Below are 27,705 nucleotides of genomic sequence, written 5' to 3'. Positions count from 1 at the left end.
GAGCTTGCTGTGCGCAAATTGGTTGCCACAGTTCCTACATTGTAACAGTGACTACACGTAAAGTACTTCACTGACTGTAAAATACTTTGAGATGTAAATGCAAGTCTTTCTTTCTCCATCTCTTTGGGGCTACCTGCCCTTATTACCCAGGCCTTATGACCTTATTACAGGTAAGGGAACCTCTGCCAAAACATCTGGCAGCCCTTCCAGCTGCTGCCCTTTCAGATAATTGTGTCCCGATCGTCGAATTCCTTGGCGGGGGAGGCGTGGCTGCTTTCCCTCAAGCAGGGTCACAAAACGGCCCCTAAAATGTTTGTGTTTTTGGTTAATGCTGCCGACTATCTTAAACAGGCCCAACCACAGCTGACCTCAGTGACCTGAGTGCTGCAGACAGGAGCTTCTCAGCAGGTAACTGGATAGAGAGAGAGAGATCGGGGCGGGAACCCAGGCTGATTTTCCCTTCCCGCCCCCCCCACCCCCACCCCACCCCGAGCGCAGGGATGGTGAGACCAGTTGTTGCCAACCCTCCTGTTGTCGCGGGAGGCCCGCACAAGTTGACACTCCTACCTGAGCCCCCTGTGCAGAATGGCTCTCCGATGTGCCAATTTTACACATTAAAGGCATTTGAAGCAATTGGATTTAATCACACGCGAGGTATGATTTCGGGAAAAGAGAATTCAGCCCTCAGCAGACAAACCACAGAGGCGTTTTTCCTGATGATTTTCCAACATATCGGATTGTCTCTAAGCGGACACTGTCATGTGGCACTACAACAACAACTTGCATTTATATAGAGCCTTTAATGCAGTGTTTCACAGGACTATTATCGAGCAAAATTTGACACTGAGCCACGTGAAGAGGTATTTAACTGGCTAAAAGCTTGGTCAAAGAGGTCGGCTTTAAGGAGCATCTTAAAGGAGGAGGGAGGGGTTGAGAGGCAGAGAGATTTAGGGAGGGAATTCCAAGGCTTAGGGTTCAGGGAGCTGAAGGCACGAGCACCAATGGCGGAACTATTAAAATCGGGGATGGTCAAGAGGCCAGGACTGGAGGAGCGCAGGTATCTGGGAGCTGGAGGAGATCACAGAGATAGGGAGGGGGGAGTGAGCACATGGAGGGGGTTTGAAAACAAGGATGGGAATTTTAAAATCAAGGCATTTCCGGACTGCGATCTAACCCTTTCCCCTCTTTTCGCTCCCTTGCAGGGTCTTACCGACAGAATGTCTGACCTGGAGAATGCGATGGTCACAATTATTGAAACTTTTCACAAATATAGTGGACGAGAGGGAGATAAGCTGAAATTGAAGAAGGTGGAACTGAAGGAGCTCATTAACAACGAGCTCTCCAACTTCATTGGCGTGAGTATAGCCAGGTTCATCTCTCAGCCACAGAGAGGAAATGGCCCTTTCTGCGGGCTCTAAGGGCAGTGCTCCCGATCTTAGCAGAGACACCTCAAATAGCGGGTGTCAGGACTCGGGTTGTGGGGAATCTTTTTTTTTCACACAACAAGCAGCCTTCATGTGGACACATTATTTATCGACCTCACACTATGAGCTGGACTGATCATACCACTGCACCCACCCCCACCCTCACCACCCCCTCCCATCCCCACCGCACAAAGAGGGATGCGCCGATTTGGTGTTTAAGCATAATTAGGTGCCATGAAAAGCATTGAACAAGGAGGTTCTTTGTTATTGGTTATTGTCCAGAGCCTAATGGTACCCAGAACCAAGAGGGCAGCATCCTCCAATGCGGCCAGGAAGATCACAAGGATGGCCCAGAAAATGACCCCCCACCTCCGATTCATTTCCTCTCTCTTCTCCACCACCCCCCCCACCCCGTGTAGGAATGTCTGGTCTAAATTCCTAACTTTCCCCTAAGCAAAATGTATTCATTCGTTCATAGAACGTGGTGGTCACTGGCCAGGCCGTCATTTACTGCCCGTCCCTAATTGCCCTTGAGAAGCTGGTGGTGAGCCACCTTCTTGAATACAACTGAGTGCCTTGCGCGGCCATTTTAGAGGGCAGCTAGGAGTCAACCACATCGCTGTGGGCCTGGAGTCACATGTAGACCAGACCGGGTAAGGATGGAAGATTTCCTTCCCTAAAGGGGATCAGTGAACCAGAGCTTTTTTTTTAAACAACAATCCAATAGTTGTATGGTCATCATTACTGATACTAGCTTTTTATTCCAGATTCAATTCTCTAAACTAGAGGAAGTAAAAGTAAAGGGAGTAATTTAAGTGTAGGTCTTGGCAGGGCAGCTTGGCCAAGTGGAATGCTCCACGTGTGTTTCGTGGGAAGTCAGGGACACTTCCAGTTTCCAGGGCGACCACGTGTGCAGGAAGTGTCTCCAGCTGCAGCTACTCGCAATCCGTGTTTCAGAGCTGGAGATGTGGCTGGAGTCACTGTGGAGCATCTGCAAGAATGAGATCTTCGTGGATAGCACATACAGTGAGGTAGCCACACCACAGATAAAGAGTGCACAGGCAGAAAGGGAATGGGTGACCCCCAGACAGAGTAAAAGCACTAGGCAGGTAGTGCAGGAGTACCCTGGGTCCATCTCCCTCTCTAACAGATTTTCTGCTTTGGATACTGCTGGGGAGATGGTTTCTCAGTGGAATGCAGCAAGAGCCAAGTCCATGGCACCATGAGTGGCTCAGTGGCACAGAGGTGGGCAAAAAAAAGAGTGGGAGATCAATAGTGTTAGAGAACTCTATCGTAAGGGGAACAGATAGACATTTCTGTGGCCGCAGATGTGACTCCAAGGTGGTATGTTACCTCCCTGGTGCCAGGGTCAAGGATGTCACTGAGCGGCTGCAGGACATTCTGAAGGGGGAGGGTGAACAGCCAGTGGTCATGGTCCATATTGGTACCAGCGACATAGGTAAAAAGAGGGATGAGGTTCTGAAAGGGGAATATAGGGAGCTAGGAAATAAATTAAAAAGCAGGACCTCAAAGGTAGTAACTTCAGGATTACTCCCAGTGCCAAGTGCTAGTGAGATCAGGGATAGGAGAATAGACCAATTGAATGCGTGTCCGGAGAGATGGTGTAGGAGGGAGGGATTTAGATTCCTGAGGCATTGGGACTGATTCTGAGGAAGATGGGACCTGTACAAGCTGGACAGGTTGCACCCCAGCAGGACCAGGACCAATATCCTCACAGGGGTATTCACTAGTACTGTGGGGGAGGGTTTAAACTAGACTGGCAGGGGGATGGGAAGCTGAGCGGGGAGACACAAGAGAGAGAAACAAAGATAGAATAGGAATGAAGGACTGAAAAGTAGAAAGCAAAAGTGGAAGGCAGAGGAAACAAGGGCTAACAGCAAATAGGGCCACAGTACAAAACAATGTGTAAAAATGCTAAGAACACAAATCTAAAGACACTGTATCTGAATGTATGGAGCATTCACAATAATATAGATGAATTAACAGTGCAAATAGATGTAAATGAGTATGAGATGATTGTGAGTATGGCTGCAGGGTGACCAAGGCTGGGAACTGAATATCCAAGGGTATTTGGTATTTAGGGTGGAGAGGCAAAAAGGAAAAGGAGGTGGAGTGGCATGGTAAGTTAAGGATGGAATCAGTGCAATAGTGAGGGAGGATATTGGTTCAGAAAATCTAGATGTAGAATCAGTCTGGGTGGAGCTAAGAAGCAACAAAGGGAGGGAAACATTAGTGGGAGGTGTCTATAGGTCTCCAAACAGTAGGGATAAGGTAGGGGATGGCATTAAACAAGCAATTAGAGGTGCATGTAACAAGGGTATTACAGTAATCATGGGTGACTTTAATGTACATATAGACTGGGCAAACCAAAGTAAGTAAAAAGGAAAAGATTAGTGAAGACTAATGTAGGTCCCCATTACAGTCTGAAATGGGGGAATTTATAATAGAAAACAAGGAAATGGCAGGGCAATTAAACAACTACTTTAGTTCTGTCTTGATAGAGGAAGACACAAATAACTTCCCAGAAATGCTCGGGAACCAAGGGTCTAGTGAGAAGAAGGAATTGAAGGAAATTAGTATTACTAAAACAATAATGCTGGAGAAATTAATGGGACTGAAAATCAAATGTAATATTTCCAAGTTTGCTGATGACACAAAACTTGGTGGGAGTGTGAGTGGCAAGGAGGACGTTAAGAGCCTTCAAGGTGATTTAGACAGATTGAGTGCGTGGGCACATACATGGCAGATGCAGTATAACGTGGAGAAGTGTGAAGTTATCCACTTCAGTCCGAAAAACAGAATGACGGAGTATTATTTAAATGGTGATAGATTGGGAAATGTTGATGTACAAAGGGACCTGAGTGCCCTTGTACACCAGCCACTGAAAGCAAGCATGCAGGTGCAGCAAGCAGTTAGGAAGGCCAATGGTATGTTGGCCTTCATTGTGAGAGGACTTGAGTACAGGAGCAAGGATGTCTTACTGCAGCTGTACAGGGCCTTGGTGAGACTACACCTGGGGTATTGTGTGCAGTTTAGGTCCCTTTACCTAAGAAAGGATATATTTGCCATAGAGGGAGTGCAGTGAAGGTTCACCAGACTGACTCCTGGGATGGCAGGATTGTCGTATGAGGAGAGATTGGGCCGACTAGGTCTGTATTCACTGGGGTTTAAAAGAATGAGAGGAGCAGGCTCAAGGGGCTGAATGACCTACTCCTGCTCCTATTTTCTATGTTTCTATGCTAATTGATGAATTACATTTCCCAGTTGCTATGGTGGGATTCAAGGTCAGGTCTTTGGATTACCAGTCCAGCATGCTACCATACCCAATAAAAATGAGGGATAGTACCTAAGTGCTGACACTCCCTGACTCCTCGAGCTTAGAACGGCAGAGTGGAGGCTTTTGCAACTGCAGCTACGCCAGATGTTGAGCTGGATTTTACAGGTTAGCGCTCAGGTATGGGGATCATAACTCCCTTTAATAACAGAATGAAAAGCATCAAGAGTGCACTGAGCTCTCACTGCTGTACTTCCCCATTGCGCCAAGCCAAGCAGCAAGACAAGTAGGTTATAACATTTGCTCTCTGGCTGTAAGCACAGATCCAGCGAGTACTAGTGGAGCAATTATCTGTACTGGTACATATGTAACTGCAGCCTTTGGAGAGTTGGAATGCAGTGAGTGGGAGGGCAAAACTAAGAGGGAGCAGTTTGCACAGGCACTTACCCCATCATCTGTCATAACTTGGAGAAGTTCAGCGAAACTCCCAGAGGAATGGCTTAATTTGCCCCATTTGTCCTCCGCCAAAGCTTACACAGGGTTATCAGGAGAATGTACAGCCTTTAACAGTGACCAGTAACAATGCTCTGCAACAGGTTATGATGGCTGCAGAGTGGGAGAGAGGATAAAAGATTAACACAAGAAGTCATTGTCTGAGAAAAGCAGCCAGAGAAGGCTCACCACTGTATGCGAGCCGAATAAAAAATATTTCCTCAGTGACTTGGATCGCTCCCCCCCACCCCCCACCCCAACTCTTCTCGTTTGTCTCAATGACCTTTGGTTAATTAATGAAAACTTGGTGCCCATCCCAGGATCGAGTAACAAAGGGAGACTAAGAATCTCTCTGGTTGCCATTGTGCATGTGACTGACTGCGAAATGTTCTCTGTTCACTGTTTCCACCAAAAATCGGAAACATGTTCCAATAGAAAGCATTTAGAATCTTGTCCGGGATGCAGCAAGGGAAAACACTTGCGGCAATGCGCTTAAGATATTGCCTGCCTCAGAGCAGCCAGAGGAGTCCCTGACCTGTGAGCATGGTTCTGGGGGTAGTTTGTAGCTTGTCGGTTGTATTCAGTTGCACCTTCAAGCCAGATGTCAACATTGATGTAGAACCTGCAAATCTCATAGTCACACCAGAGATGACTGTTCCTGACTTGGAAATATATCGGCCGTTCCTTCACTGTCACTGGGTCAAAATCCTGGAACTCCCTCCCTAACAGCACTGTGGGTGCACCTACACCACAGGGACTGCAGCGGCTCAAGAAGGCAGCTCACCACCACCTTCTCAAGGGGCAATTAGGGATGGGGCAATAAATGCTGGCCCAGCCAGCGGAGCCCACACACCGTGAATTAAATGAAGGAAAGTTGAAACACTGGAATAAAAACAGAAAATGCCGGGCATACCCAGCAGGTCAGGCAGCGTGTGTGGACAGAAGAACAGAGTTAACGGGCAGAATTTTACGACAGCGGGATTTTACGTTCCCGCTGTTGTCAATGGGGTTTATAACGGCCCGCCGCATTTTACTGCCCCGTCCCCCGCCAAAACCGGGCTGTAAAATTCTGCCCAACGTTTCAGGTCGACGCCCTTTCCTCAGAATGGATAACACTGCTTTGTTTTGCTGTTTTTACCCCTCCCTTCCTTCCTGCTGATGCAGTTGAGTTCCAGCGGCCATCCAGTCTAACAGACACTGGTCCTTGTGTAGGACCCTGTCTAAGCTGGCCATTTGTGTATAGGGTGTTACAGACAGGAGGGGGATTAAGTTTAAGCAGCCCTGATTTCTCCTCTCGCCACCCGCCCATAAGCAGAAAGGTGTTTTCTGATTTCAACTTTCCCCTTCATAAGTGGTGTTGTATTTTCCCCAACCCCTCAGTTTGGGAGTGATCCAGTTCTCTATTAATAGCCCCGCAGCAAACTCGAGATAGGGTAAAATCAGAGGGTTCGCTTATTTTACACACACTGAAAATGCAGGGGGTGGGCGTGGGGCGGTGGGGGGGGTTGTTGATATGTAGCCCCTGGCACCTTTATACAATAGAAGAGGGATAAGGGAAAGAATGGGCTACAAGGCAAAGACCACAGAGAAGATAAGAATAATCGTTCCACGTGAGTCCAGAGCCCACATTCAAAGTCCAATGGTGTATTCATTCAGAGTCGGCAGGTTGAAGATTGATGCTGGATAATTAACTTTTCCAGTGGAGTTGACTCCCACGATGAGATAGGCACTTAGAGATGAATAGGTGCTGGTATAGGACTTCAGGGGCCCCAGTAGAAGCAGTGTAGATGGGGGCCAGGCATTCATCTGGACCAAGCCCTTGTTCTGAGTTGTTACTTGGTTGATGGAAAATGGCAGTCTGAGATCTGCAGCTCCACAAGGCAATATTACAGGTTCCAGCAGCTTGACGGAGGTGGATCAGGTGACTCCCACCATTCCACTGTGGCTTGGACTGAGGATGCATACTCTTTAGTCTGGATTCTTGAGATTGGTAATGTTCCAACCACTAATAATTTCAACAGAGGTTTCAGGGTGACAGGCTGATAGCCTCCATTGTCTGGGCCTTAGACATTTGTACAATTCCCTTGGGTTTGATCTTTGCAGTCACAGGGGCCATCAGCCCCTCTTTGGGGATAATGAGGTGTCAGCTTCTCAGAATGCTAGAACATTCCTTTTGTTTGAGTCATGCCCAGTATTTTTAAGATTTTATAACTTAGCCATGCTGATATATATCATAAAAATATAGAGCGGGGTCTTAGCCCCCTGACAAAGGTTAATGAGCGTGAGCAGCTCAGTCAACCACAAGGCAGTGTACGGGTAATAATAGGGTCCAGAGTTCACATTTATGTAGATTGAGCAGTTATCACTGAAATAACAATGAAGAATAGCACAGCTAGTTGAATTTCACCACCATAACTCGACAGGAATGAACTCTGTTAGCAGTCTCCGTAACTATCAGCTAAATAAGCACAAGTTAGGAATTGAACATTGAACCTTCCTAGTCATCATATCTTAGCTACTCATTAAATAAGCTCAGGGAGCCATTGACACAGCATGTGATTTCGAAAAAATCTGTTTATAAATATATGAACAACAACATCGACTTGTATTTACGTAACTTCTTTAAAATAATGACACATCCCAAGATGCTTCACAGGTGTATTATCAAAATATGGCACTGAGCCCGTGTGAGGAGATATTAGATCAGGTGACAAAAAGCTTGGTCAGAGAGGTAGGTTTTAAGGAGAGTCTTAAAGGGGGAAAGTGAAGGGGAGAGGGGGTAAGAGGTGTAGGGAGGGAATTCCAGAGCTTAGGGTCAAAGTAGTTGGAGGCATGGTCATCAATGGTGGAGCGATTAAAATCAGGGATGTTCGAAAGATCAGAGGAGCTCTGATATCTTAAGGGGTTGGGGGGTTGGAGGAGATGACAGGGATACAGATAGGTGAGCCCTTGGAGGGCTTGGAAAACAAGAATGAAATTTTAAAATTGAGGCATTGCATAACTAGGAGACAACGTAGATCAGCAGGAGTTGGGTTGATAGGTGAATGAGACTTGGTGCAAGTTGGGGTACAGGCAGCAGAGTTTCGATAGTCTCAAGTTTAAGGAGGGTGAATGGTGGGAGACCAGCCTGGAGAGCATTGGAATAGTCGAGTCTAGAGGTAAGAAAGGCATAGGTGAGGGTTTCAGCAGCAGATGAGCTGAGGCCATAGCAGAGGTGGTCAATGTTAGCGAGATGGAAATAGGTGGTCTTGGTGATGGAGTACATATATGATTGGCATCTCATCTCGATCAAATGCAAAACCATGGCGGTGAGCAGAGTGGTTCAGCCCCCGACAATGGCCAGGAAGAGGGAGGAGCGGCTAGAGAATGGAGTTTCTGGTAGTGATCAAAGTCAACGACTGGGATTTTCACTGAGCCCTGGACTGTCTGATTCTCAGGAGTGCCTTTAAGGGGTCAGGGCTTGTTCCTGTCAAAAACCCATATCTATCACTCCAGACCTGGCCGGCTCCATTGTGAATATAGACATGTCCTACTCCTCTGCAATTTTCATGGAGTCATGGCCCTTCAGAGGAGTCGTAGACCCTGGTCTGCATGAGGGGATCTTTTAAGAGACAAATTCAGAATGTCCTCCTCATGCCCCTATGCCAAGCTCTGCACTTCCACCCAAACCCCATGGCCTCTCATGCCCCCATGGCAAGACTTGGTACTCACATGCCCATTGACCCACTACACACTGTATAGAACTGATGAACCCTATAGTGACAGTAGAATGTGTTTTAAAAAAAGCTTTAAAAAAGTAATTCATAACTTTCTGCCATGTTAAAATAGCATACATAATGAGGCTTAGTTGAGGGCTCAGACAACCATTAAGCTTGTTGAAACACCTGCCCTACAGGGAAACATTATTTGATTGACAGATCAAGCTGTCTGATCTCTGCTGTCAATTTCACAATGTTTATTCACAAGGATAAGTGGTTTCAAGGGTTTCTGGTTTTTGTTATTAATACTTTAAGGTATATGGATGATTGACTACTTTTATTGACTTGTAGTGAAATGACTATTTTCAACACAGTAGAAAGTTATGAATAAATTACTTAAATTTTTTTTACACTGTAGGTTTCATTGGTTCCATACAATGTACAATGGGTCAATGAGCATTGAAGTGCCATAATTTGTCATGAGGGGCATGAGGGGCCCTGGGGAGTGGGTGGAAGGTCAGGGCTTGGCATAAGGCGCATGAGGGGTTATAGGGCATTGGTAGGAGGGCAGAGCTTGGCATAGCGGTCATGAGGTGGCATGGATGGGGCATGGGAATTGTTTGGAGGGTGAGGGGGTGTGAGGGACCTTTGTGTTTTTATTTTAACTAGGACCACGTCACCCTGCACTGAGGCAGGCCTTTCAAACAGGCCCCCTCAGCACCCAGCAGCCCTTGTGGCTACCTCCCAGCTCTTTCTCGGGTCGACAGACCTGACCCCAGCCCGTACCCATTGCCCCCCACCATTAATTATTATCATTGGGATCATGGACATTAGCACTGCCAGCTAAGTCTTGTCATTCCAGCCCATGTGTGCTCTACCCAAAGGCAGGCCCTTAGCTCACTACCTGAAGCTGATGCTTCATCCTGAGCCATTTCTTTTGGTAGTTTTGGTTAGTGGTAGTTTGCCAATTGCCTTCCACTCTCAGGGACAGGGCCCAAGCCTGCCTCAGCCAGGAACAGGAACCACACTCTGAACTGAACCCCACATTAGCCATCTAGCCAACTGAACTAAGCAGCCTTCAATAGGGCCACCAGCAACTGAAAGTGAACCCACTTCTAAATTGAAAATGTATCTAGAATTTGTTAAAAGTATTGACACTTCCTGTAAGTGTCATAGTTACTTGGAGCATCTTTTACCCTATCACACTTGACTTATGCTCTGGCTTGTCATGGTCCATGCAATCAGCTACCCACTAATTATATCAGAAAAAAACAGATGACTGGGAATAAAATGAGGGCATTCTGTCCTTCAAGTGTCCATTATTCTGTCTACGTATATGTTTTTAATCCCCTCTTCTCTGAGGTTCTACGCCAAGAGCTACACCTCAATAGCCAATCCTCTCAAACCATGCCCAATTGCCTACTTTCCATGTGTGACATGTTGGCCATGAGCTTTGCCCCATTATACCTTCAGGATTCCAAACCCCATTCTATCAGCATGTAACACCCACACAGCAACAGTCATTGGATAGGGATCGGGGATGAGAACCCTGGTTGATTTGTTTCCCCATTTCATAGCCCAGAAATTATGAATAGTTATCAAAGCACATGGAAACTTGGGCTTCATAAATAGAGGTGTTGAGTAAAAAAAAATCAGGGAGGTTATGTTGAGCCTTTATAAAGCTCTTTTTATTTATTCATTAATGGGGTGTGGGCTTCGCTAGCTAGGCCAGCATTTATTGCTCATCCCTAATTGCCCTTGAGAAGGTGGTGGTGAGCTGCCTTCTTGAACCGCTGCAGTCCCTGTGGTGTAGGTACACACACAGTGCTGTTAGGGAGGGAGGATTTTGACTCAGTGACAGTGAAGGAACGGCAATATATTTCCAAGTCAGGATGATGAGTGACTTGGAGGTGAACTTCCAGGTGGTGGTGTTCCCATGTGTCTGCTGCTCTTGTCCTTCTAGATTGTAGTGGTCGTGGGTTTGGAAGGTGCTGTCGAAGGAGCCTTGGTGAATTCCTGCAGTGCATCTTGTAGATGGTACACACTGCTGCTACTGTGCGTCGGTGGTGGAGGGAGTGAATGTTTGTGGATGTGGTGCCAATCAAGCGGCTGCTTTGTCCTGAATGGTGTCAAGCATCTTGAGTGTTGTTGGAGCTACACTCATCCAGGCAAGTGGAGAGTATTCCATCACACTCCTGACTTGTGCCTTGTAGATGGTGGACAGGCTTTGGGGAGTCAGGAGGTGAGTTACTCACCACAGGATTCCCAGGCTCTGACCTGCTCTTGTAGCCACAGTATTTATATGGCTAGTCCAGTTCAGTTTCTGGTCAATGGTAACCCACCAGGGTGTTGATAGTGGGGGATTCAGTGGTGGTAATGCCATTGAACATCAAGGGGCGATGGTTAGACTCTCTCTCATTCGAGATAGTTGTTCCCTGACACTTGTGTGGCGCGAATGTTACTTGCCACTTGTCAGCCCAAGCCTGGATATTGTCCAGGTCTTGCTGCATTTGGACATGGGCTGCTTCTGGTTAGGCCAGAACTAGAATATTGTGCCCAGTTCTGGTCACCACACTTTAGAAAGGATGGGAAGGTCCTTCTGAGGGTGCAGGGGAGATTTACCAGAATGGTTCCAGGGATGAGGGGGTTTTAGCTACAAGGTGAGGTTGGAGAAGCTGGGGTTGTTCCCCTTGGAGTGAAAGGATCTTGAGGGGAGATCTGATAGAGGTGTACAAGATTGTGACAGGTTTGGATAAGGTAGACAAAGAAAAACAGTTCCCTTTGGCTGATGGTACAAAGACAGGGGTGGGGACACAAATTTAAGGTTTTGGGAATGAGTTGCAGGGTGTTGGGGGGGAATTGGGGAAGAACTTTTTTTATGTAGCATGTTACACTGCCCTGGATCTCACTACCCACGAGGGTGGTGGAAGCAGAGATGACCAATGATTTCAAAAGGAATTGAATGGGAGGCTGAGGGAAATAAACTTGCAGGAGTAAGGGGATAGAGTCAGGAATGGAACTGACTGGAGTACTCCATGGGAAGCTGGTATGGACTCAATGGGCCAAATGGCCTCCTTCATTGTAGTTATGACTCTATGATGCCAGTGATAGTCCTTAAATTGTTGTCCCACTGGTGACAAAACAACAGGGGTCAGAGGTGGAATCTGACCCCTTCTGGCTCAGTATCTGGAAGTACTGTGCAATATGCATTGGAGTGAGTTAAGGGCCATAATGGCCCAAGGGTTCAGGTAGTGATCACAAACTTCCCATGAAACCTACAATGCCATTTAAACCCACTCAGTTGTGTTACAAGCCTCTAATGTACTCAGACCAGCCTTTAAGTGCAATGATTGTGTTTTTGGGGACTATTTCAACAGTATGGGTTTTGATTCCTGTTCTGCCTGAGATAGACTTGGGACCTGCCTTCTAAACCTTCCCCTGAGAGTGGAAGGCAATAGTAAATCACCACTGCCAAGAAAACATAGTTCAGGAGGAAGCACCAGAATCACAGAGTGCAGAACAGGCCCTTCGGCCCATCGAGTCTGCACAGACACGTGAGAAACACCTGACCTACCTGCCTAATCCCATTTGCCAGCACTTGGCCCATAGCCTTGAATGTTATGACGTGCAAAGTGGTCATCCAGGTACTTTTTAAAGGATGTGAGGCAACCCGCCTCCACCACCCTCCCAGGCAGTGTATTCCAGACCATCACCACCCTCTGTGTAAAAAAAGTTTTCCAACACATCCCCCCCTAAACCTCCTGCCCCTCACCTTGAGGTTACGTCCCCTTGTGACTGACCTTTCAACTAAGGGGAACAGCTGCTCCCTATCCACCCTGTCCATGCCCCTCATAGTCTTGTACACCTTGATCAGGTCGCCCCTCAGTCTTCTCTGCTCCAACGAAAACAACCCAAGTCTATCCAACCTCTCTTCATAACTTAAATGTTTCATCCCAGGCAACATCCTGGTGAATCTCCTCTGCACCCCCTCCAGTGCAATCACATCCTTCCTGTAATGTGGCGACCAGAACTGCACACAGTACTCCAGCTGTGGTCTCACCAAGGTTCTATACAACTCCAACATGACCTCCCTACTTTTGTAATCTATCGCTCGATTGATAAAGGCAAGTGTCCTATATGCCTGTTTCACCACCCCACTAACATGCCCCTCCGCCTTCAGAGATCTATGGGCACACACGCCAAGGTCCCTCTGTTCCTCAGAACTTCCTAGTGTCATGCCATTCATTGAATACTTCCTTGTCAAATTACTCCTTCCAGAGTGTATCAGCTCACACTTTTCAGGGTTAAATTCCATCTGCCACTTATCTGCCCATTTGACCATCCCGCCTATATCTTCCTGTAACCCAAGACACTCAACCTCACTGTTAACCACCCGGCCAATCTTTGTGTCATTCACTTTAGGTATTTCAATCGGTCAATGATGCTGACCACTCCAGTAGATGAACCTCTGTTCCGATACCAAGGAAAGTGCTTTCAAATGGCTAAATAAATTTGTAGCTGCCCAGGGATTAAATAAATTACATCCTACACTCAACTCTGCTTGCTGATTTTAATCACATGCCTCGACATAATCGTCCCTGAGTTTGGCAGATAGCAGAATAAACACTTCACTGAACCATGGCCGAGGTTTTAATTGTCAACCCAACTTATTAAACAATGGAAGAATAATTAGCCAGCAGTGGGGACATATGGCAGATTTTTACTGTAGATTTTTAAGACGATCTCGCGTAAGCAGGAAATAACAAATGGTCGCAATGAATTGTACTTTATGTTCTTCCTTTCTCATTGTCTGGGCAATTTTTTTTGGTCTGAGCAACTCTCTGTGCATCTTCAGACAACAATTTCCCCAAAGCGGGTCAGAGTGCCTTCTCGCCAAGTCTACAGGATGTTTGCGTTTGAATTGATTAGCTTGACTCTTCTTTCAAGCAACTGGCTCAAAGCAAAATGGCAAATTTTGAAACTTTTACATTAAAAGCCAAGGAATATTTTTGCGAGTGAATTTTTTTTTTAAAAAAAAAAGCTGCTTATGCGTCATGAATAGAATCGGAGAAATAAATGTCACGTCGGAGTCATTAATTATTACAGGTCTGTTGCTCAAGTTTAATTTATCCTTCCTTGGAATGTGGCAAGGCCAGCATTGAAGAGTCATACGGACTCGAAACGTCAACTGTATCCCTCTCGCCGCAGATGCTGCCAGACCTGCTGAGTTTTTCCAGGTATTTTTATTTTGGTTTTGGTTTTGGATTTCCAGCATCCGCAGTTTTTTTTTTTGCTTTTACCCCCAGAGCATTAGCCTGGGCCCCTGGATTACAAGTCCGGTGACATTACCACTAGGCGCCCACCTCTCCCCAAACGCTGAGCTGCTGGACTTTAGCGCGTAAGGTAAGTGTGTGCAGGGTGATCTGTGTTATATCCGTCTGCCTTGCGTCTTGACGTTTGTGCTTTGTTTTTCACCATAAAATCCCTTCAGGACATCAAAGACCAAGAAACCCTCGACAAGCTGATGGAAAGCCTGGACACCGACGGAGACGCAGAGTGTGATTTTCAGGAGTTTGTCGCCTTCATTGCCATGGCAACTGCGGCTTGTCACGAGTTCTTTGTCCAGGAAGACGAGTAAGCAGGTCATACAGCGGTTCAACGTAAGCTATCAGTCCCTTCATCTCTTCCACTTTTAGTGGCTCGGGAGAAGCCGGAGTTAATCTGATTAATTTAGACATAGAGTTGCCAAGAAGAGTCATTCGTGAGCATCACCTCCCAAATACATCAACCCTCAGTCTGATCACAGGTCCAGAAAAGTTCAGGTATCCAATGAGCCAGCCAATGACATTTGTTTTCAGCTCAGTTTGAAAAGCAGCACTTTTATTAAGGTACATACTGCTGTAGTTGGGGATGGATTTCGGATGTGGGTTTAAGGAACAGAGTTGGGACAGCATTGAGGGGTCTTCCTGTTGCTTCTAACACATGCTGTATGTGACACAAGAACCATAGGGAGTTGGAGGAGGAGTAGACTATATGACCCCATCGACCTGATCCATTATTCAATATGGTCAGGGCTAATCTTGGCTTCAATTCAAATTGTCCACCCATTCCCCATACCTGCCTATCCCAGCCTTAAATGTACTCACTGATGACACATCCTCTCAGGTAGAGAATCCCAAAGATTCACGACCCTCTGTGTGAAGAAATCTCTGACTCAGCTCAGTTTGAAATGATCGGCCCCTCATCCTGAGGCTGTGCCCCCATGTTTTAGATCCCTCAGCCAGGGGAAGCGACATCTCACTATCGACCCTGTCAAGCAACTTCATAATCTTGTACGTTTCAGCGAGATCACCTCTCATTCGTCCAAACTCCAGAGAATTTGCTCAGCCTCTCATCATTGGACAATTCTCATCCCAGGGACCAATTTAGTGAATCTTCGCTGAACCGCCTCCAATGCAAGTGTATCCTTCCTTAAATGTGGAGACTAAAACCGCACACAGTACTCCAGATGTGGTCTAACCGAAGCCCTGTACAATTGTATCAAGGCCTCTTCATTTCTGTACTCCAATTCCTTTGCAATAAAAGGCCAACATGCCATTTGCTTTTCTGATTGATAGCTGTAGCTGGAGTAGTCCAAAGGAAGCTTTATTCTACATCTAGTCCCTGGTCTAAGTGAGGCTGGGCTGCTTGTTGAGTATATGGAGCTTGATTTGGTATCTAACCTTGTGCTGTATCAGATCCATAAGTGTTTCAGGACATTGGATGAGGACAAACTTGAAGTTATACAGTGCCTTCTCAAATCTCAGAACCATCTCAAAATACTTTGCATAAATTGGAATTATTATCATCTGTAAGACCACCAGTTACCTTGTGCTTGCCAAAGTTATACAAAACATTAATGATCTGAATGACCAATTTAACTCATCTGGTCCTGTTAGCGTTGACTGGAAGTGTAATGCTGGCCAGTACAACTCTCTGTTCCTCTTCAAATAGTATCACACATTCTTACCGTGCACCTGAGCATCACCACTGAATTATGATGTTGCATTCAGCATTGAAACAGTTCTTCAATACTGCACAGGGATATATCAGCCTAGATTAGACACTGAAGCCTTTGACTGCCATTTGAATGCAGAGGCAAGAATGACCTCACCTGAACGCCTCACAATATGATGAGCAAAGTTTTCAGTTCTCAGCATTTGTGTCTTCTACCCCATACACAATATTAACCAAAAGACGGGTAGTTATATAATACAACCATTAGTCTACATCTGTCTGCTTATTGTCTCTACTTGTTCGCAAGGGTTGAAAATTAAAATAAAGACTTAAGCGGAATGGCTTCAATGTTCAATGAAAATCAGCGACTCCTCAGTAATCGAAACCCCTTCTGAATGGTTGTGGGGCGCCTGGAATTTATGATACCAAATACATAACATTCCGCTTCCATAGCAACGCACAGATCCTATTGTTCAAGATTTGGTTTTTAACGTTTGCCAGTCTCTCCTCTAATGCATTTCTGGTTGTTTTTTTTATAGTGAAGGGAGTTGGAAATAATTGGGGAATGATTTAAAATGGCAGACAAAGGCACTGAGCTCTGGGCGAGATTGTTCAGTCAGCTCTCTGCTGCATCACTGACTTGGTCAGTTTAACATGCTGCCAAGCTGGTGCCAATTTAGGCCCGATTGTGGGCCTGGAGCCATGTAGACAACCTTGAACTCTGTATTTAGGCCTCGCACAGCTGGCAAAGAGAGAGAGGAGACTGTTTAATCCCAACCTCCTGCAGAATATTCATACCTGGATCCCAGAGGTGAAACAGTTCTGATGAAAGGGTCACCGACCTGAAACGTTAACCCTGTTTCTCTCTCCACAGATGCTGCCGGACCTGCTGAGTTTTTCCCAGCGTTTTCTGTTTTTATTTCCGGTTTCCTGTATCTACAGTAAGCTTACACCTCTGGGAAAGGAAGGATAAGTGTGGCAGCCAACAGCAGAACATGAACCTGCTGTGACGAACTCAGTGATCGGTTTATCCATGCTCTCTCTCACAGGGACTTGTTCTTATGGTTATGTGTTTGGGTCCTTCTTGTCTTAGACTCTAGAGGGGAGGATATTTCCCTTGTCGGACGGGCTCGATGGGACTGTCGGGAAGCCGGCCGCGATGGGGGCCGGACCGCGATTTCAGGCTGGTGGGCCGATTAAGGCCCGCCCAGACTGAAACGCGAGCTGCGGTGCTGAGCCCTGTCTGGGTAGGGGAGGAGGAGGGTGAGTGCAAACTTCACGCATGGGTGCGGGTTTGTACAGGAAAATCTCCCAGAGGCACAGAGCTGCCTCAGGGAGGTGGACATTTCTCAAAATAAAAAAAAATAAAGATTATAAAAATAGGTTATAAAACATGTCTCCTCATGTGACTCTGTCACATGAGCAGGGACATGGTTTTAAGCACATTTTAGAATTTTGATTTTATTTTTATTTGCTGTTGGAACCCTCATCCCGCCTGTGGATGAGGTTTCCTAAAAAGTGCAAAGGCCGTTTGGCCTTTTCGCCCTCCCGCCAACCATAAGGTTGGACAGGCATTGAAAAATTTCTCTCAATTAAATTTTTAATGGCCTTAATAGGCCTTTTAATTGTCGGTGGGCGCGCTGCCAACTCCGGCACACGCCCGCTGACCGAAATATCGCGCGTGTGCGTGATGATGTCAGGATGGTCACCCACCGAGCTAAAAATTCTCCCTTAGGTGTGGGACTTGGTTCTTAGACAGACTGTAGACATGCTCTGGTATTTGCTTAACACTTGTTTATTAGTACTACATCCAAACAGGTTACAGAGTAGGCATGTGGTTCCTGGGCACGATTCCAATCTCTGTCAAGAGCCTAACACGTGACCGACTAGTGTCGGTGGTACAGGATCAACTCTGTCATACATGAGTATATCCCACTGTTAACCCTTTATACTACACCTCCCCCCTGAGTATGCTATCCTACTTTTTAACAACAACATGAAACTACATTGAATTTCTGCAAGTCCCTTTTTTACAACTGCAGATTCTAGCCAACTCCAGCTCTTCCCCTCCCCAAGTCACAGTTCCAGGGGATTCAATCTCCTTCAGCATTCTCAGCCCTTAGTGAAGACGTTTTGCAGACATGAGGGTTTTTCATCCGCATCTGGTAAGGCATCGTCATCATTAGCAGAACAAGATAACACTTTATCATCATTGCTTCCCAGCAAAACTGACAGCAGAGTGTAGCTTTCAGGATGACCGAACAGCAAGAACAACAAAGACTTTGCAATGAAGGACTGACCTAAAAGAGAACGCTGAAGAGAATTGAACTTTGGACCCTCTGGGACTAGAAGGGAAGCGCTCAGGACACTCAGGGGGACGTGCTGCTCTCTTGGAGGACTCTGGGGAGAAGCTTCGGAAGAGGAACAGTCTTCAACTCCAGGAAGGGCTGGTCACAGCTGTATCCTCGACTGCTGTATCGGAGGCATTGAAGATCTGAGATTTCGGTGAACTTGGGGGGGAAATAAAAAACAACCAAATTCCTGTAAGGCTGTTCAGGAAAAGGAGAAGAGATGACTTCCCAATGATTTTCTGGGAGGGCTGCCTGGGGGCAGTGGGAAGAGAGTCACATTTCTCTCTGTATGAGGCTGCTGCACTCTGGGCAATGGGAAGAATTGTTGAGGAGGAGATGGGGACAAAACAGCCCTCATCGTCCGTAATGAGAGGGATTTCCTGTAGACAGTCTACTCAGGGGCAGGATTGCTGTACAGGGTTCAGCAGCTTCAGAAGTGCTGAGGGTTCTGCCACAGCCTCTGTGCTGACCGTCAGCGCTGGAGGGAAGTAAACTTTCAGCTGGGACCGAAGAATGGGTGCCCACTGATGTTCATCCTGGGGAGGTCCCAGCTCTTTAGCAGTGTGATCCTCTATGGACTCTGGCAAAAACATTCTCTCTGTGGACGACTCTTCATGAACAACAGAAGGTAAAGTGGGCAACGCATCGGTAAATTCAGTGGAACTAAGGCCTGGATGCTGCTCAGCTACAAAGCACAACTGATTCTTCTAAAGACACAACAGAACCATTATAAGGTACATGCATCAACGGGAAAGGATGAATCATCCTCTAGGCCCTCAATCTCCAAGAGTTCACTCAGTGCTGCAAGGGATTCTTCCTCACCGCTTTCTAGGAAGACCAGATTCAGGTCCAGCAGGTCTTCATGGGTATGGTCACCGTCTGCTGCAGTGCCTGCTGTATCCATTATCTCTGGCCTTGCGTCTTGAAGAACTGAGAGATTCATACACCAAACTCCACCTGGGGTCTGGAGTCATAGAGGTTTACAGCACAGAAAAAGGCCCTTTGGCCCATCGAGTCTGCGCCAGTCAAACAAGTACCTAGCTATTCTAATCCCATTTTCCAGCACTAGGCCCATAGCCTTGTATGCCATGGCATCGCAAGTGCACATCCAAATACTTCTTAAATGTTATGAGGGTTTCTGCCTCTACCACCCTTTCAGACAGTGAGTTCCAGATTCCCACCACCCTCTGGGTGAAAAAATTCTTCCTCACATCCCCTCTAAACCTCCTGCCCCTTACCTTAAATCTATGCCCCCTGGTCTAGTGGATGGTGTCTCTGTGAAATAAGGAACTTACTGCCGAGCGTATAAACTTCCTCAGCTTCTGAAGTCTGAATTTCCACTGCTCCTAATAAAAAAGGTTGAAGATTGTTGCATGAAAGACTGAGTCATTCAAATGATGAACATCATCTGGTTTTAAGATTCCTAGAAGTATGACAACATGGCCAGTCAATAAGGATGTACGTTGATTGTGAAGGATGTAGAGAGAATGAACGATATCACCCCTTGTAGCTAAGAGGAGCAACAACCCGGTCTTTGATTGGAAGGTCCATGCTGCCTGGATTTTAACTTGAAAACTGATGGATAAAGGATCATTGGCTGAAGCTAGTCATCGCTAATATGTTAACAGCCACTCCAGTGTCAATGTTAAAAGAAGTATTGAAGCCTTAAGCTTGGACTGTAACTGACCAGTAGTCTGGATTAAGGCTATCTACTTCCCCTTGGAATTCTGTAGGGTCATCATCCTCTGGACCTTCCATTTCTTGGAAGGAATGCGCTTCATAAACACTCACTGGTCTGTGATGGTCAAAAAGGCTGGATTTGCAGAAGTGTTTGAAATGCCCAGTCTTGCTGCACTGGGGGCGTTCAGAGTGCTGGGCAGTCTTGGTGTTTCAAACATGAGTTTTGACACCACAACGCAAGCATCTCAAAACGGCTGGCGGCATCGAGTTTGCCGCCCTTTCAGTTTGTTTGGAGGGTTTTTGTATGGGCGGGGCTATTGCCTGAGGGGCTACCCAATCTGCAGAGTCACGTGAAGCCTCTGAGTCACCACAAATTATAGCCCAGTTTGGCATTCGCAGTTCGGGTCTCTGTGTACTGAACCGCCTGCTCGATAATGGGGTCACACGGTGGATTAAAAAAGGTATCAAAGGCTTAAATAATGGAGCCAAAATCCACGGTGGACTGACCCCTTAGGAGAAGGTCATCTTCTACTTATGTCGTTATTTGTCTCTCTCGCTTGGTTTGATCCTTTATTGTTGCAGGTTGCTCCATTTATTATTTTTCATTAGCGTTTTGTCTGTTGGTTGTTACTTCCCAAGAGTACTCCGTGTCTTGTCTTCTTATTCCAGGCTGGCCCTCTTTGGGTTTTCCCTCCAGTTCTGGATTGGCAAGGGTAGGAACTGCCCAGTAGGTACAGTCAGTGTTACCTCTCTCCAGTGTGCCTTGTTCTTCTGCCAAAATTTCTTCGAACTGCTTTCAAAGGTTTCTTCACTCTGCAGTTCCCTCTATATGTGTTTTTTATACATCGATGTCTCCGCTGCTGCCACCATGTTTTGAGATTGGTCCGTCTGTTTTGGGCTCTAGGTGTGGTACTTGGTTCCTAGACAGGCTGTAGACATACTCTGGTACCTGCTTAACACTTGTTTATTAGTACTACGTCTAAACAGGTTACAGAGAAGGCATGTTGCTCTTAGACATGATTCTGACCGCTCAAGAATCTAAGGCATGACATACTAGTGTCAGTGGTACATCACCATCTGGCATAGACTAGCATATTCCATCTGTTAACCCTTTATACTACTTATTCATTGTAACCCAGGCTTGAAACCTATAGCATAAGGGTCTGGCACATATAGGGTTAATGTGTTGGACTAAGTATAGTATGATCCACACTGTGAAATAAGGCGGCACATGACCCAGACCCAGGGTCAGTGTGGTGTTGAGCAGACATGTGTCTAGACCCAAGCATGGAGACAGCTCCTAGCCTGTACCCTTTACCGTACATACATAAATAGTTCTAGTAGTTAATAAAGACTTACAGTTAACCTACAGAAGATGATGGAGACTTCTTGAAGACATACCGTTCAGTAGCCAACACCCTCTCAACAAAATCAATCAGGCCTGAGAAGCCAGGAGAGTTCATTAACACAGGCGTGTAGTGTAGCCAGCCATGTACTCGCCGATACTGCGTCACCTAGCACTGTAAACAATTTATTCAGTAACTGGATGAGCCAGACAGCTGGCAGTGAAAGTGAGCTTGTCGAGTGAGCAATCCGCAGTAATTTTAGTCAATTTGCTTTCAATACGGTTTCTCAAACTCTTCAACCCAAAAAGAAAATGGCTCAGAGCTGAGAAAGGACCTGCAACCAACCAAAAAGATGCAAACTCCCTCCCGAATCACAAGATCACATCAGATCGACCCCATCACCAAGTACCTAGGGTTTGATGTGTACTCAAGCTGAGGGCACCAATCCCTAGCCTGCCTAGATATTTCCATTGACGGCCATTTTGCTGTAGTGTTCTGGCTGTGATTTGTGCAGCAAAGCACTCTTGAAGCTTATTTACTGTGCTTAATGAGCAAAACCCAGAGCTAAACAGTTACGGCAAAAATATTTTACCGGCCAGAGCTACAGTGCACTATAGGCGAAAGGAAAATAGCCTTCACATTGTGGTACAGTAACGTAACCTAACTTAATCACTCCCTTACAATTATGGTCCAGGTTGAATTTTGCTATTGGATTCTTGACGTAAGTTCCTTGGTGTTGATTCTACATGTCTTTGACAGTGACAGCCTCAAAATGTGAGTGTGTGGCCTGGCCAGTCAGCTCACAGCGGTGAAGTGGCAGGGTTTCATTGTAAGTGAGGCTGTGTGCCGGCTGCCCATAGCGTCAGCCTGTTTCAGATGAGCGTCCCCTTTAAATATGGAAATGGAGGTCCTGTAATGCAAGCAGAGCGGAGCAGTGGTCAAGTGCCAACACAGAACTGGAGGGAAAACCCAAAGAGGACCAGCCTGGAATGAGAAGGCAGGACACGGGGCAGTCTTGGGAAGTAACAACTAACAGACGAAACACTGAGAGAGAGAAAGAGAGAGAGAAACAGAGAATAAGACCTTGGTAGAAGTGGGCAACAGTAAGATGTGCCTCAAAGACTTTTGGCAAAAGTCATTCTAAAGTTGCACAGATCTTTGGTCTGGACACCTTACTGCTCAAAAGGGCGCTGCACATGTTGGAGAAGCTGAGGAGATGAACCTCACACTTGGAAAGAAAAGACTTGACTACAACCCCTCAGATGAACGACGAATCGCTCCCTGGTCTCGTTTGTGCCCTTCCCTCGAAGAACCTTTAACGGGAGTTTGATTTATGGATGAAGATGTGCACTCAGGCGGGAATCACTGACTGATTATTTTAATGCGTTGGAATCGTCTTTGATGCATATTTAATTAAAGTTAGACCTTTGTGATAAGGTAGCTTTCTTATGATTGTTGTTTCAGCCGTTTCATGTATGCGGGACAGCAATTCTTCACCAGTGTCTGTCTCTGAGGGTCTCTATTGAAAGGTCTGCCCAGGGTGACTTTGCCTCATGTCAGAGCCGCATGACTACACAAGCCAGACGTGACATCGGAATGGTCACATTTCACAACCCAAAGCATTAACAAACGAGCAATGCGCCCGAGACTAATTTCCGCATGGATAAGAATAAAGTGAACTGTGAAGTAAATTAGCCACGATTTCATGGGAAGAAAGGTTCATGGGGAGAGACAAAGTCCATTTTTAAAAGATCAGGCAGAATCGATACTGTAGGCACCAGCAGTTTATTGAGCAGGGACCGTGAGTAACAAGCCCCAGGACCTGAGTATTAAATGGACAAGATTCTTGCAAGGTTCAGAAAGGATACTTCCTCCCAACAGAGCAGTGAAGTCCCAGATTAACACTGAGTCATTTAAAACCTTTGGATGGAAAAAAAACTGTGAACAGCTGGATTCAGAGTTAAAAGGGTAGGAGGTGGTGGAATACAATCGCTCTGGGCACCTGAGGATAAATGTCATGCGAAGGAAGTTAACAGGTCAAATGGCCTGGAATGTATGGTGTAAGGTCGGATAGATATTTCACCGAGGGCAGGAATGGGGGGATATTGTGCAGAATGTAGAGACCCAGGGCAACGGGGTTGCCTCAGTTGGTAGCACCTTTATCTCCACGTTAAAAGGCGGTCGACTTAAACCTCTCGAGCTTGAGAACTCCATCTGGCCAAGTTGGTTGGTGCCTCAGTCCCCAGCAGCCGCCATCAGTGTGGTGTCCCTCGAGAATCCTGCAATTGTTGAAGCAAGTAAAGGGGCGGAGATGGTCAGCCTTGGGGGTCTTGGACTTCATTTCTTTAAACAGAGAAAGGCTGCAGAAGAACCAGCGGGCCAAAGTGGCTATCTGCATGTCTACGGTAAACTCACTCATTTCAACTGTAGAGCAGCAGAATCCTTAAGTTCCCAGCAAAACATCCTCCAAGAGGGGGGAAAAAAAAAAGTCCCAAGGGAGATCTTGTTTCATTTTGGTGTTTAAAATTATTTGAGTTTATTTACCTACTTTTCTTTCACAGGTAACTGGAAGCTAAAGGCATAGCAGGGCACTGCCGACACTGCAGAAGTAATAAGCAGCTCCAGACGGGCATGCCGCTTGCAAACTAACCTTCGCCTCCGTTTAATAGTGAAGAAGCCCATTATCCTGCCTAACGCATGGGGTTTCAACCGCACAGACTGATGGAGCAGCACTAATTCTGAAAGCGATGTCACTCAATCCAGGATGACAAGGGCTGCGGAATGCCTAGATTTTGTTTAACCAAATAAAGGATTAACGATGCCTCTTAGTGTAGATGAAAGGCTGGATCAGTGAATGGTTAAACGCGCTTGTAATGGATCCATAAATAAAATTAGTCGCATTGGACAACTGCACACAGTTTTGCCTGGCTGTTTTAAGTCCAGCTCTCTTCTAAGATGCTCATTCCTGCTGAGTTTGGGTTCTGGTTGACCTCCAGTTCAAAGTGTCAGATGGCTCATTTTTCAGTGCCCCAGTCTGGTAATTCTTACCCACACACGCTTCCCAGCTGTGGCCACTGAATAGTCGAGGGCGGGGTCCCTGGCTGTCTCCCCTTTCCTGGACCCTGGACTTAAGCTGCTTCTCCCAACAAACAAATTACATTTATACCATACCTCGAACATAGTAAAACGTCCCTTGCCTCAGCTGAGAGCACATGGCCATTGCAGGCAGCTGTTAGAACATGGAAATGTTCCTGAGCATTGATCGCATGGGCTGTTGATCCCAGTGGGAAAGCCAGCGCTTGGTTGTGCTGAGAGAGAGGCTGAGGCCTAGGATTGGGAGGGTGCTCGGGGGCCTTATGCTGGGGTCAGAGGCCTGGTCATCGCAGGGGCCTGTGGGCCGTTTGATGAGCCACCTCATGAAGTGAGACAATCGATAGTGTGCCCATGCTTACAGCTTTTGTAACATATACACATAGTCAAGAATCATTATCAATATCCATAATCTATTAAGGGTTTACATGTTTCAGTCATGGGACTAACTGCCAAAAAAAAAGGCCTGAAAGACAAACAGTAAACATTTCCCTAGATTAAGCACTTAATTCAGCAAACATGTGGTTCAAAAATATGTGTTATCTGACAAGCAGCTCTTTCTCCAGTTACTTTATCGACCCAAAAAGCCCCAACATAAATTAGCATTCAGCTGCTCACACCAACTCACTGTTATTTCAACAGTCTTGTCATGACTGGGCTACTAAGCACAAAAACACACACAGCTAATCACGGGGACTGATGCTCAATGAATCCCCCTTTATGGAAATAAACGGAAAAGGTTACAGATGCACTGAAGGGCCCCGGAGCTCCTCACCTGTGAGGTAGTCCAATACAACCTGTCGCCGCCTATTGTTGAAACCAGTGTTTGCAAAGTTCCGGCTGAAAGATGCATCATTTTCGTGACACCGCTACAACACCTCATCAGGAGTGAATGGAAAAACATTCACGGGGACAGGATCAGCGGAATACCCAGGACGAGAGAAGGGATCAGCAGCCAAAGGCACAGACAATTCCCAGTTATTATATCTGTGCCCTTCAGGGTGACTATTAAGATAAAGTTGGGAGGCATCCTTGACCCAGGAGGTGCAAAGGAAACCTATTCTAATAAACCTGGTCACTGAGCAACATTGATCACAAGTTGTCAATTGTGTCATTGTGTGAGGATCTTTAGACACTTGTTACACTTGTCTTTGCAAAACACACCATAAGGTAATGTTCCTGTGACAGAATGTTAACGCTACAACTCCGTTTTATTCCATTTCGCTCGCTGAAGCCTGCATCCAATTCTATATTCCTTCCCTTCTCCCACAAACATCCCATTCATTTGTCATTTGCCACTGCTACAGGATGAGGTAATAGATTGCCAAGAGGGCATGTCAAAGATGATGATGTGGCTTCCATGCCAACCAACAAAGCTTGGCAAAGTTGACAATACAAAAAAAACAACATTCAACCAATAAAACAACCCTACAGAAACCCTCAAATGTAGTTAATGCAGTGAGACATGACATTATCATGACTTCAGCTAGAGCTGCAATCTATATTCCATTAACTGTAAATGGCAGAAAAGGATATTACAGTATTTGAAGGGAATTTCATGGTGCAATATTTATTCTGGGATCTTGGACCATGCTTCCCAAAGAATTTTTGATGCCTTACTTTTCCATGCTTTTCCAAGCATTTTCCAGTATTTTGAAATGTACTGCACCCTTTTCCGATATTTCGATTCTCTTGCAGCACTTTTTTCTGTATGAGTTCCTGATGCTTTGCCCTGCTAATCCCACTCAAATTGTGGATCTGTTCCATTTTCCGTACGTGCGTGTGGTCCAATTCCCTCAAATGAGTAATGCCCTCTGACCATAACTGGTCAAATTAAGAAAGCCAATCCAATCCAAAATGGAATAAAAACAGAAAGTGCTGGAGAAACTCAGCCGGTCTGGCGTCAGCTGTGGAGAGAGAAACAGAGTCAACGTTATGAGTCCGTATGACTCTTCTTCAGAGCTCGGAACATAGGGGCTGGAAACATTAACTGGGTTTCTCTCTCCACACAGGCTGCCAGAGCTGCTGAGTTTTTCTGTTTTTATTTCAGGTTTCCAGCAGCTGCAGTATTTTGCTTTTACCAATCCACAATGGATTGAGGTAAAACAATGAAATATAGGACCAAATGTCCAACATGGTGTTAAAAGGAAGTGCCATTGAATAAACTATATTCTGCAACAATCAGATTAATCTGTGGTTTGACTATGATTTGTATAAAATAGCCCAGCAGAGTTTGAATATAGTGCTATTAATATGTCACAGAAGTCAAAATCCACAATGTGACTTTCATCCTTAACTCTTTTATTTTTAAACACAGAGTCTTTCCAATGCCAATACTCTTTGTATCATTTTGATAATTGCATGACCTGATTTTTTTAATAAAAATATATTAATTTCCTGTCCTTTGCTTCTTTTAAGATGCATTTAACCATTAAATATAACACTCCCCAAAATGTATTTACAAAACCTGTAGCTCAGCAATAAGAATTATCATGAGGTGAACATTTCGATCTCTGGGAAACAATGCATTTAGACACATTTCTATTCGTAATGCATATCTTAGCTTCAATAACTTTGGTATTTTATGCAATTTTTCATCAAAATAGATAACCTAGTATAATATAAATGGAGGATTAGCAGTAGTGTCTCCAGATTTGGACAATGTCGGGAAAAGACTGTCTCTCATCTCATTGACCTGCTCAATTTTAGACGACTGAGCATGTAGATAATGTAGCTACGAAACAAATTACCTCAGGCAACGGTTCTAGACCTTGATGAAAAAATGTGTCCCCTTTTGCGTGGGCAGGGGCAGCAGAGATCCCTGGGCAATGTCTGCAACAGCCCTTATTCAAATCACTGCTAATACACACCATCAGCGTGCACCAGTCTCACCCATTCACCATCCGGGAACGGGTGTTAATGGGACGACTTCCGTGGGTGGGGCGGAGAGCGCGGAGTTTTGGACGGGAAATCCGCAAGTCCGGAATTTTCCCAGTTGCCGTGCAGTTTTAACAGAGTGTGACTTTACCCTGTCCGGAGAGCAGCTGGGTGATTTCTATTCGGGCAGGGAACATTCTGTACCACGCTTTCGCCATTGGTAGGGAGCCTGCAGCTGCTACTGAGAGCGTGGGGTGGAGTGGGGCAGGAATTCCCCACCACCATTTACCTTTCAACCATTGAAGGAACCCAATTTCCAGTGTTCAGCATCACGACAGTGGATTACAACCTAAATTACTTACGGGCATATTGCACTTTTAAAAGGAAAGGCGTGTGTTTTTTTAAGAAGATGGGGAAGCAAAAGCTGGCTGGGAATGTAAAGTAACCACTTACTGG

The 27,705-nt window shown here is 45.9% G+C and overlaps 1 protein-coding gene across 2 annotated transcripts; it reads left to right on the top strand.

Annotated features, from left to right (window-relative positions):
• The first annotated feature begins 1,202 nt into the window (after positions 1-1,202).
• On the top strand, positions 1,203-24,194 carry LOC144672858 (protein S100-B-like). 2 transcript variants are annotated; one of them, XM_078534842.1, is made up of 3 exons: positions 1,207-1,355; positions 14,401-14,569; positions 23,844-24,194. In XM_078534842.1, the coding sequence occupies exons 1-2, from the start codon at positions 1,218-1,220 to the stop codon at positions 14,545-14,547; spliced, it is 285 nt and encodes a 94-aa protein (XP_078390968.1). In that variant the 5' UTR covers positions 1,207-1,217; the 3' UTR covers positions 14,548-14,569; positions 23,844-24,194. The 2 variants fall into 2 exon arrangements, with proteins under 2 accessions (XP_078390969.1, XP_078390968.1); XM_078534843.1 differs by lacking the exon at positions 23,844-24,194 and having other exon boundaries at positions 1,203-1,355; positions 14,401-14,689.
• The last annotated feature ends 3,511 nt before the right edge of the window (positions 24,195-27,705 follow it).

Source organism: Cetorhinus maximus, unplaced genomic scaffold (genome assembly GCF_964194155.1).
Source record: "Cetorhinus maximus unplaced genomic scaffold, sCetMax3.hap1.1 HAP1_SCAFFOLD_123, whole genome shotgun sequence".
NCBI classification, from domain to species: Eukaryota; Metazoa; Chordata; class Chondrichthyes; order Lamniformes; family Cetorhinidae; genus Cetorhinus; species Cetorhinus maximus.
This window is presented reverse-complemented; position numbering and strand designations above follow the sequence as displayed.